This window comes from Emys orbicularis, chromosome 1 (assembly GCF_028017835.1).
Source record: "Emys orbicularis isolate rEmyOrb1 chromosome 1, rEmyOrb1.hap1, whole genome shotgun sequence".
Lineage (NCBI taxonomy): Eukaryota > Metazoa > Chordata > Testudines > Emydidae > Emys > Emys orbicularis.
Window position 1 is genome coordinate 66,459,835 of NC_088683.1, and position 12,514 is coordinate 66,472,348.

A 12,514-nucleotide genomic window follows, 5' to 3' on the forward strand; every position below is an offset into this window, starting at 1 on the left:
GCTGCTGCCTATAAATTTCATGGATGCTAAGACATCCTCTGCTAGTCCAGGAGCACATATAATTAGAATGTCAGCCACAATCTAGGAGAGCACTAAAGCTGAGACTTCCCCCTTTGTAGATTCCCTTGATGGAACACCACCAACAGTAAGTAGAGTATTTTCTGGGGAGGGTACAGAGAGTTGGGGGATGGCATAGTCTGTTGGGTAGAGGAAGTTGAAGAGGGTAGGACTTCCAGAAGGGAAAGGATATGCCTGGAGTTGGAAGAGGGTGGCAGAAGAATGCGAAGCACCATAAAGGGCAAAGTAAGAGAAGAGAGACACTCCTCCCCTCCCCCCATACTAGTTGATGAACATTTCAGAACTCATCCAAGCAAACTTCTGAAATTGTTTAGTTTCACCGTTATCAATCGCTACTGAGGTGCAAGCCCCTATTTAAAATGTTTAAGGGTAAGGTGTCATAAATGCCAAGGTTTCTATGGATACTAATGACCACATTCTGTCCCGAGTTACCCATGTGTAGTACCCATGGACTTCAGTGGGAGTTTCATGTGTGTCTGAGGGCAAAAATTAGCTTTACATGTTGTTTAGAAATGTCAAGTTTGTATCCTGTTTCCTGTATTTTAAAATGCATGCCATCTTGGACTGACTACACATCAGCCTTGATGGGAAGAACTAGACTCTTCAGTCAGTCCTGGTTATTCTATGTTAAGTTTAGTCATATTTACTGTATCTAGCCTGATAGATACATTGGGCACAGTGAATAGGTATTGAACTGCATAACAAGCTGCAGAAAATTCACATATGTTGTCTACAACAACATTAATATAAACATTGGGGGAAATCATTCTGGAGTCACTCTGTTGACCACAGTTGAGTTAAAACTGTTCTTTTCAGGTCAGTAGGTTGAACACAAACACACAATAACAACCTACAGTTAATGAAGTTGTTTCTCTTACAGGCTGGGAAGGGGAGAGATTTTTCTTTTTTAAATACTTGGAAGGTGCTCAGATACCACACTAATGGGGTCGTATAAATCCCTGGATGGATAATTACACCAGGTATTAGTTTTCAATCCATGATGTTTTTTCTCTTTCTTTCTTTTTGGAAACTTGTCTTGTTGGTTGGGGCTTGGTGCATAAATAGGATTTGTGAGCATTTTCGGTTGAGGCACTGTCTATGCTTGGAAAGGGGAGGAAGATGCTGATAATGCTTCTTATCTTCGTATTATCTGTATTGAGGAAAAATTGGGAAGAATGATTAGAGATTTTTATTTCATTCTGCCAGCAGTGATCAGAACATCAGTTTGATTGCAATTGGTCAGAACTTGCATACAAGCAGTCTACATCTGTCTCTCCCCAGCCCATGGCCATAGACAGTCTGGAGCAAAGTTTATTCACACAACCCTACAGAAAAGTAGAAAGTAATAAGTGAAGAAAGTTGGCCCATAGTTACCATTTATGTTTCCAACTCCAACAGATTCTTGATCAACGAAAGCTCTGTTTTGAGTGGTATGAAATTGCTAATATTTCCCCTGTCAAATCTATGCCTGGTCTCCTTGTGGAAAGCAAAAAGATAGCGTGGTATCCATATAAAATATGAGTCTGAGGGGAAAGTACTGACAAACTGAAAGAGGCCAATGCTCTCTCCCTCCCTCTTGTAACTATTATAAGGACAAGAGCTGTTGTAAAGATAGGAACTAATGAGGCTGCAGCAGATGCTATTCAAGGAGGCAGAGAGCTTTACAGTATCTGTTCCCTGTGTTCATTTAATTCCAACAAAAACAAATCTCCCACTCAGTTGTGAAGAAGGCTAAAGAATCTGATAGAGACTCAGACAGGGAAGGACAGAGGAAGAAAAATGAGTAATGGTGCTAATGTTGAGCTGCTGCAGAAGATTAGTGGAATTCTCTATTAAACAACTGCGGGCAACTTCCTCCCCACCCCGCAAAAAAAAACCTGCCCCACTGACCAATGGAAAATCAAATGCCAGATATGCACAGTTGTATTTGTGCCACTACTAGTCCATCTGCAATATGTGCCACAGGCCAGTTGTTACATTTCAGTTATATACTGGAAGAATATATGACAAAGTCAACAGCATAGAAACATTTTGAGAGAGACGAGGTGGATGAGATAATATCTTTTATTGGACCAACTTTAGTTGGTGAGAGAGACTCAGTTTTGAGCTCCAGAAAGCTCTTCTTCAGAATCATTTTGTGGTTCTCACTGCTCAGTTTTTCTCTCTCCCTTTGTTGGGAGAGAGGCTTCAGGGTCAAAACATCAGGTTTAAAACACCTAGGCATCCTGGAACCACAGGTTCAATTCCTCTCAAGGTTGATTCATCTTTCCAAAGTAGATAAGTTGACTAACGTGCAATTTATTGTGTTTGACCTTCCAAAGAGAGACTTTCTCTATCCCTGTGGATATTTATAGATCTCATGGCAGTAAGGGTCTGTCTGAATGTCCTTAGCTAAAATTTCCTAATTTCATTAGATTTTGTTTTTCTGTGTTGGTGGTTTTGTTTGCTTGCCCCGCATTCCAGCGTCACGCTATATGTTTATGGATTGTAAAGCACTTTGTGGTGAAAGGCAATTTATAAATGTACAACCGGAGCCGTCCCTTGGGTATGTAGGATGACTGTGGCTGGCAGCACAGTGTTTTGTTTTTTTTTTTTTGCTCTGCCGGCGGGCACCCCCATGTGTCCCGATATTTTCTTCCCCTCATCTGGTCACCCTATGGTTACGGCGAATCGGGGCGACGGCGAATCGGGGCGACAGCTCCGGGCCCTGCGCTTTGGGGGGCCTGGCGGGCCGGTGCAATTGGCCAGCGTGGTCGGTCCCGTAAGTGATGGGTCAGTCCTGGCAGTGACGGATTCGTCACTTCTACCCTGGGCCCTGCACCGCCCTAGGGATGGCCCTGTGTACAATAGTACAATCTTCTGCTCCCTGTGTGTCTGAATGCTGCTGTTACTTTCAGAACACTCCCATAGGGCAAAGGAGAAGGGAATATACAAGAGGGACAAAAGATGAAGAATGAGAATCACAAGAGTTTTAGTTAAGCAATAGACTTATTACACTCAAGAAAAAACAAACAATGGAAACAATATTAAAAGTAGTTTACAAAGTGAGTATGTGGTCCCATGTCATAGATCTTGCTTTGCAGGATACTCAGATTGGAGCAAATAACAGAACCACAAAGTCCTTCCTGCTAGTTAATGTAATTTAGAAATGGTAACGTAATAAAGTCATAGGGAATATTTTTAATAGAACAAGTTGTCCTTGGAACTTACTTCCAGGAATTTGTTTGATACGGTCTCTGATATTGGTGTTTCCTTATTCACAGTTTTAATGGCCATATGAACCTAGTTTCTGATACATTAATCTGCTGTATTGTAAGGGGAGAAATATAATGACTTTGAGGTCTAGGATGAATGAGGTCTAGGTTCCATTTAAGGCATTGGAAGCTTTGCTATTGCCTTCAATGGGACCAGCATTTTACCCCTAAATTCTAGCCGTACCTCCTTCAACAACTTGAAACAAAAACATCTTCTTAAACCTCTTCCTCCTTGACGTTTGAATCCTTCAATTTCTGGAGGATTGCTCTTTCATTCTTTCCTCTAAGTCATTGCTTAGTTTTAGTGTCAGAGACGCTTCATTGTCCTTGACCTTTTTTCCCTTTTTCAATTCTTCAATCAATACCATTTCTGTAATACTGTGTCCTAAATTTTGCCCAGTACTCCAAGATTTGGTCTCTGTAGCCCTTTCTACGGTGGTATAATGTTCTCTTATTAAATGATTTCTATGGCAACATCCCAGTATTCTGTTTGCTTTCATAGCAACTGCTAGACATTAAGTTCTATTCATTTCTTACCCCAGATCGGTTTCCTGGTTTTCTGTCCTGTAATTTATGACTATTTAGAGCTTTAGTACTCATTACATTGCCCAGTGACCCCTGGCAACCCCCTCCCTCCACTACTTTCTGGCTTGGTGGTTGTTGCAGCAACTCACAGTGTGTTACATTTCACATGACAAGGTGAATGACAGGTCTCCAGCCCAATCAAAAAGCCTAGTCCTGTTTCCAGCATATGACACTACATATCAAGATAGCACTGGAGTGGCCATGCTGTGTAATGTCATGCAGTAAAAGCTGTTTCACAAAAGGAAAAAAGTAAAGCCTGAAGCAGCCCAATCACGAGGGAAGAACAAATACAGATGAAGTAGCATGTTTATTGCCACAAAATTAACCGCTGAATAGAGCTAAAGAGAGATGAGATCTATATTGCATCTAGGTGTTGTTAATGAGAGTGAAAAGTGATTGTCTGTTTTTGATAACAAGGGTTTTGGAACTCATTTCCTCTGTCTACAAAATTTGCCCAAATTAAACTGGTGGGAAACCAGAGAACTTCAGTGACTGTCCCCCTATGGCATTTTGGGATCCTGGTCCTCTTTAAGAAGAGAAGTTGCCCTGTCAACTCTATTTGGAAAATATGCAATGTAGGGGGCACACAGTGATTCTAGTCCCTGTCAGCCATAGAAAAGCCTTGCTATTATCTTGGATCCCATATTCATATTAATTGTATTGATGCTCAGTAAGTCCAGGCATCTGAGGTGTTCAGATAACATGGTGATGGGTATGATTGAACTGCATAAATAGATACAGTACAACTTGGTGAGAGTATGTTAAGCAAAATATACTGAATCTCTTTGTTTGGAATAGCTCTGTATTTTTTTCTTTTGGTATGAACTCTGTGGGAATACCCATGGTAAGTCCCATGCATAAATGTTTGCAAAATCAGGCCCTTGCACTCCAGTATAAAAAAGGAACTAAAATAGAGTGGTAACTGTGCAGCTTTTCCCATCATGTTGATTTTGAATGTATATGAATTACATGTTTTCTTTGTTTAATACGTCTGTTAGCTCGTGGTAAAAAATAAATTAGAATGTGTTTCTGCTGAAAATATCACTGTATCTTCTTCTCCACTCCATTCTTTGACCGAAGTGAGGTTTTCATTTAAACTGTTCAAGAGGGGGGAAATGGGGAGAGGTGGAAAGGGAAAAGGGAGGCAGGTACATTTCTAGTTTCCTTTTTGATTGTTTAACTCACCCCCTCCCTTTCTCTTGTTTTCCCCCTATTCTTCCATTAATATTCATTGTGTACATTTGTCCAATTTTCTTGAACGTAGAGGATTGACATTAATTTGCTCTTCTAGATTCTCACTTTATGATTATCTTGACATTGTTTTTAGACATGTCAAAGTCATATATATATATTTATATATAAAACAAAGAAATATCTATATTTTGTTCCTGTACTTTTTTCATAAAGCAAGGTTGTAACTTCCAAAACCACCCCAGCATCCTGTCACAGATTAAAAGAACCAAACGTTTTATTTCCCTCTTGGTTAAATGTGTTTCCCCAAAAAGTCTTTCTGCCAGTTAGCTTCCTCTAACAGAACTCCTGCTGGTCAGTTCTTGTATCTTGCTATGGCAGCTGTGAACATATATACAACTGATTGAGCGATATACATCTGACTGGAGCATGCCCGCTAATTGGTTTGAGAGCTAGATATAGACAATGCTGTCTTATAGCCGCTTGTGCAGATAGGCCCAGTGGTAGGGTTAATTCTGCTTGACAGCACATCAGCCGCATCTTGAGAATAATTACCCAACTTAAGTTTTCCCACAGCTGAACTGAGAGCTTCAAAGGCTTCTGAATTTACAACTATTATTAACCTATATCTGAAACATAATGTTCCCACAAGGGCTAGACTTTTTCTCCTTCTTATTAAATGTACAGGTTATTAGGTTCATTTGCTATGTGCTAAGCTCTTAGAGGACAATACTCCTTGTTAGAGAGTGAAAATCTGTAGGACACAAGAAGGAGGATAATTGTGCATCTAGCACACATCATTATCTTTGCTAAGACATCAAAATCAGTTCAACTTGTGTTTAAAGAGAACAGAGCTATTTTTTTCTATTTGCAGAGTGAGGAAATTAAAGACACACACAAAACCCTCATAAGATGTTGCCCAACTACTGATCATTGTATACAATACATATGATATTAATGAAAAGTATCTGGTTCAAAAATAGATTAGAAACGTTCATGAATATATGGAATCCTGTTAATTACTTTTTGAAAACTAAAATGAATGAGAACAATATGTATTTCATAACTACAAGTATGTGCTGTAATACATAGTTACATAACTTAATCCTGGTTTTATATTTATATCCTGTGTTTGGTTTCCCTTGTGTGTTTTTTCTTTCTTTTAAAATTTCTCTTCTTTTTAACTGTACATTGTGCAAATCCAATAAAAGTATTAAACATGAAAAGCAGCATTTGGGATTAAAATCAATTTGCATGCATGAATTATTAAAACACAGAGGTATGCCTACTTCTTAAAAACAGTAGTTTTTTTCCTCTTGTCAACTAGTTTCCATGATTAAAAGCAGTTCTTATAATGTAAGTTCTTTCTGTTTCCCTTTGCAGGTCAGAAACAAAGTTTGACTCCAATTCAGGTATGTTTAGATTTACAATGTCATGCTGAATACACTGTATTCATGTTCTACTCATCAGACTAATTTATCAGTTCAGCTTCAATTTTAATGAGACTGAGGCAGGCCAATCTTGAAAAGGATCTGAGTTTTCTCACCACCTAAGAATAGCACTGTTATTGCTGATGCCTTTAATTCATTCTCTTCATTGGTTCATACCTTTTTACTTTCTTCTTTTTACCTTGAGATGATTACCAGGAAGCCATTGTTTTGCAGTAAGTTTTAACTGATCCATCTTTAAAAAAAATCATAATAATAAAAAGTAAAGCAAATAGAGGAGAGGTAGAGCTTGATAATTATCATTACCTTTTCAAAATGAATATTTTTCTTCCTTGTGGACAAAGACATTTCATGGGAATTTGAATTCTGTGCAGCCTGTATGTCAAGAAGCAGGTGATTTGTCATGAAATTTTCATGACAGATGCATGTACACAATGCATGCCAGACCAGTCTGCAGACTTCTTTCTAGTAGGTTTACCAAAAGGCAATATCTCTCAACTTACCTTTTTAAAGAATTTTAATGTGTTACAGGGGAAAAAAGCGAAGGTCAGTATAATGGATTAATATGTATCTAACAAGACAAAACACACAAAGCAGCAAACAGAACTGTTTTCTCCAAATGAGGATGGTGAAAGCAGACTGCCACTTGTTAAGCTACTTATACCCGGGTGTTTGTTGAAGTTATAAAATAGTATGCCCTTAAATTGTAAAAATAATTTCTTACACTGAGAGCAGCTGAAATGTCTATTACATGAAACAGTCGCTCAAAAATACATATCTTAGTTAAGAGGGAAAATTTTATTTTAAATAGAAAAACAATATTAATATAAGTTCAGAGCAGTCTAGTAATTAAGTTAATGTTACCCCACGAATTTATTTAATGCAGGGTTTTAAATTGTTATACTTCTGAAAATTCTACAATGTTTAGTAACCTAGAAGTCTCTCGGAAATGACATACACCTCTACCTCGATATAACGCTGTCCTCGGGAGCCAAAATTTTTTACTGCGTTATAGGTGAAACCACGTTATATTGAACTTGCTTTGATCCACTGGAGTGCGTAGCTCCCTCCCCCCCCCCCCCCCCCCGAGCACTGCTTTACTGCGTTATATTTGAATTCGTGTTATATCAGGTCGCGTTATATCAAGGTAGCGGTGTATTTCCTTTCTTCCCATTTACAGCAGTGATCTCAATTTGAATTGTGAGGTACCTGTACTATTTTTCCCTTTCTTTTACACTGGACTGTATCTTTGCAGCAGCCAGTATAGGGTGTGAAATCTGCAGAGTGAAGGACTTACAAGACCCAATTCATGATTCGTATATAATTGAGTGATATTGTTGTGGTTTTAATTGTTGTGTTTGGAGTTCCTAGTTGCAGGTATTGCTCAAGTGAGGTAAATGCTTATTTTGGTGCCCATGGCTTGTGAATATGTAATGGAAGGGCAAGGTAGTTTTAAATGTTTTCTGATGTATTTTTTATAAAACTACTCTAAAGATGGCATGGAACAGAACTACCAACTGTTGCTCTTCCTTGTTGCCTAATTGGAATGAAAATGCTCGTTAAAGAATTCCCCTTTGCAGTGAATATGTTTAAAGTGTGAACAAGGACTCTAGTATTCTGTATGGTTTTGTTCTTTCTCTCCTGATGGGCAATATTTGCCAGGCTTTTTCTTTAGAGTGACTACACGGAATAGAAAGAGGCTAGAGGCATAGAAAGCTTAGTGGGATACTGAGGCCACCTCGTAGTCATGCCAGAGAGCTGCTTTGAACATTCTGTCAGTCACCATGCTTGGGAAATCCCCTATCTCTGGTATGAATGTGTCTTTAACATGGACAGATATGGTAGCACCCACCTTTAACACCGTGATGTATGTGGCTTCATCCTTCTGAAACGTGTAAAGTTGGTATGTTGCTGGTCAGTGATGGAGAATCCACCATGACCATTGGTAAATTGTTCCAATGGTTAATTATTCTCCCTGTTAAAAATTTACACCTTATTTCCAGTCTGAATTTGTCGAGCTTCAACTTCCAGGCATTGGATTGTGTTTATACCTTTCTCTGCTAGATTGAAGAGCCCATTATTAAATATTTGTTTTCTAGGTAGGTATTTATAGACTAATCAAGTCATCCATTAACCTTCTGTTTGTTAGACTCAAGGGGCTCAATCTATTTAGTTTATCACTATAAGGCAGGTTTTCTGATCCTTTAATCATTCTTGTGGCTCTTCTTTGAGCTCTCTCTGATTTATTAACATCCTTTACCAACATGCAGGATGTATGAATTGTAGGAATATTGCTCTGGCTGCCCTGTTCCATCTGTCTTTCTGCACATCTCCATTTCAAAACAGAAAGATGTACACCTAGGACTTTGTTATTCCCAAATACTCCATGTATAGACAATGTTATGATGGCAAAATAATGCCTTGTTCCTTTTCAGCTTTGAAAATGGATTAAGCTTTTATTCCAGAATAAGAATGTTCATGCATCGAGTTATTCAGGAATAGCTATTGCACTTTATAAATTCACACCTACCTTAATCTGAATTAACTTTCAAGGGTAGACAAGCCCTTAGTGGTCACTCTCTGTATGTATTTGGTGGGACGGGAAGAATGGAAACTATTCTTGAAGCACAAAAATCTGCTCTAGGGCAAGAGGGGGAGAATTTCCTTCTGTTTCTTTTCTAGCAACATGTGTGAAAATATTGAAAAATAAAAAAACACATGACTATTTTTTTTCTGAAGCTGGCACAGAGTCTGAAATGTAGCTTTTAAAAAAGTCTAATAGATTCACTATAAATTCAGACTTTGGAAACACTGTACAACACTGAAATATTAGGCAGACATTGTCAAAGGAAGATTAATTTGAACTTGAACATTTAACTTAAAAGTGTGCTGTAAAATTCCTGTATGGATAATCAGTATTTATCATGTAAATAGCTAGAACATCTGTACAGGGGACATAGTTTTCATCCTCATGACTACAAATTTTGTCTGAGAAACTTTTTTGCGCGCTAATTTTGTATCTTTATCAAGGGAAAAATTTTGTCTCAAAAATATGAAATTAGCTTCATGCCATAAATGTTCTTAGGTGACAAAATGACTGTGGTTTACTTTTATATCATGGATTTAAATAATAAAAAACAAACCAAAATATATTAAAGCAAAAAATCTATTGTAAGAAATACTTTAAAAATATAGTATTTGTCCTACTGTTCTCTCAAAATTTGCCATTCGTCATAGTAACCCATGAAAAACAAAGCTGAGAATATGTCCTTAGCATTTTGTAGGGTATCATTTAGATTATACTATTCTATTATTATTATTTATTTATTATTAATTAATAATAAATTGTATAGAGGCCCCATTGTGGTTGGTTGGAAATTAAGGTGGCATTTTGGAACAAAATTCAACAGGTTCATATTCTCTTGTAGATCAATATCATGCTGCTGACAGTAAATTAGATTGGATTAATGTTATGTAGACTTGTAGTGGTATATCTGACACGGAAGGATTTTAAATTAAGGGAAATGTCAATCTTAGTAATAAAATAATAATACTTAATATTTATATAACATTCTTAATCTGTAGATCTCAAAGCAGATAGCTAAGTATCGTTATCCCTATTTTACTAATGGGGAACCAGAGTCACAGCTAGGTGGAGTAAGTTGCCAATGTTACACAGTGTGAGAACTACAGAGTCAGAATAAATTGCAAGTCTCCTTACTCCCTGTTTGTGGCCTTATCTGTTGAACTATGCTGCATTTTATAAACAGTGTTGCTGACAAGTAGCCACATCATTGTGAAGTCAAATTTGTTCTGCTCAAGAGAAAAACGTCATTTTATGTTGGCAGATACTTACTGATGACCTAGACTGTGTAGAGAGTTGTATTATTATTAGGGTAGTGCTCAGATATCCTGATCATGGCCAGCGACCCATTGCACTAGGTACCCATTGCACAAACATAAAAGTAGTCTGTCTCCCCAAGAGCTTACAAATTGTCTAGTGCTCTACACTTAAGGAAATGCCACAATAGAACTGGGAATTTCATTTTTCTTGATCAACTGGCTAATCCTTAACCACTTCATTCTGCTTGTGGCGTTTTTACCCACCTGATTCTCCTTTGTCCCTGAGCACAACTGAGCAGAAAGCAGGCAACCTTCCTCGATGAGAACTCATAGGTGATTGGGAGGCCGGCTGAACTGAGTGGGAGTAAAAGGCAGAAGTGCATTCATGTGTTTGAAGGAGGGGCCAATCGTTTCTTCACTTAGGGCATCAGGCACCATTGCTTTACAATGAGTCTATTGCATATAAATTGGATTGTGAGTGAACAGGTGATTAACGGAAAAGAAAGACAGGAATGCATGTCTGCTGGTATATGGGGAGAGTTTTAATGTGCTGTATGGAATTGATTGTAAAATATAAGAATTGTGTACATGGTCCTTTTTCACTCTGGATAATATATATATTTCAGGTGATTGCACACACTTTGTTGGTAGTAGTAAAGTACCCAAAAAACAACCCTAGTGTGATGGTATCACTGAAGAGAACTTCTCTTGTAGAACCTTTAGCTACCACTTAGTTGTTCCTCTGGTTGTTTTTCTGTTGATTTTTCTTTTTCCCCCCATCAGGGAACTTGCCTCCTCCATATGTTCCCCTGGAACTGCAACTCAGAGTTCAAGTGTCACATTAGCAGGAACTTCTCTAATTTAATTACAAAAGAGGCGGAAGTGCTGACGCAAAACGTCAGTGAGCACTCTCATCTCTTGTTCATGTAACCCTTCTGCCACGTGTCATTGGCAGCAACAAGGGCTGGGTTCAAATGATAAAACTAACAAACACCACCTGCTGGAACCCCCACCCAGAAACCTGAGAAAAATGCTAAAGCTTCTCTGGACACCCTTAACAGGCAATACATCCCCACATACAAGCACGGAGTTTGTATATAAATCAAGGATTTAAGGGGACACGGCATTAACTTGGGAAAATGCAGCTACAACATATATAAACACTAATAGTAAAGTAAAACACCCAGCTCACGGTATCTCTGGCAGTAGTCCTTTAATTGGATAGACACATCCCCAGAGTCTGGGAGTGCATTCAGGCAGGCCTGTCTGCAGCTTCTAGGGGGAGTGCTGCCTGGTCTGCCTTGAGTCTCCAACACCCAACATATCTATAGCGATTTCAGCTTTACAGGAGGCCTACAATGGAGTTCGCTCAGGGCTGTTGCTGCCTTCTGCAGCTTCAGCAAAGAGCCACCTTGGTGCCTCTTGCCACAAATCCATCTCTGTGCCTGTTGACTCTCACTGTGGAGTCACCTCTGTGTCATCTCTTTGCAAAGACTTCAGGGTGGGACATTGCATGTAGGACCATATAGCAGAGTCCCTGCCACAATGTAGGAGCACCTTACCCCTCCTTCTTTCTCTGTTCATTCCCACCACCCTACCAGTTCAGAGTTTGTGCACAGTTCTGTTCATTCTTCAAGGTGTCACTGGAGGATTTCTGGGTAAAAAGCTTATGCAAATGAGCTATCTCTGTAGCCATACTCCCCCCTGTTCACCAAGAGATGTTGACAGAGAGCTCTTCTCCTATGGAGCTTCTGTCTGGAGTCCTGAGTAAACAGCTTCAGAAACAGCTTTTGGCCACTTTTTCCCCTGTTCACCAACTTCTGAATTTATGTTGGGGAAACTGTGGTAGGTTTGGATCACAGGGCTTATGTTCAGGGATGGAGCTTTGAAAGGAAACTTTACAAAATTTAGAAGATGCAGTATGTCACTGCTCAGGGACATTGTGTAAGACACAGATGATAGTGAAGGTGAAAGAAGGGGGTAATGGGGAAAAAAGGAAGGAATTAAAAAAAAAAAAAAGTGTATAACTTCATTTGTACTCCAGTGGTATAATGTCAAGTAAACATTTTCCTCACTCAGACCAGAGAATGGATGAAGTTAAGAATGTGGAAACCT

The 12,514-nt window shown here is 38.8% G+C and overlaps 1 protein-coding gene across 6 annotated transcripts in view; it reads left to right on the plus strand.

Annotated features, from left to right (window-relative positions):
- Positions 1 to 12,514, plus strand: part of MSRB3 (methionine sulfoxide reductase B3) — a 136,300-nt gene that overhangs the window by 67,008 nt on the left and 56,778 nt on the right. For all 6 annotated transcript variants that reach the window (XM_065401048.1, XM_065401008.1, XM_065401040.1 and 3 more), the window contains one exon: positions 6,492 to 6,520. In XM_065401048.1, the coding sequence (XP_065257120.1) occupies positions 6,492 to 6,520 (29 nt within the window). The remainder of the gene's footprint in view (positions 1 to 6,491; positions 6,521 to 12,514) is intronic.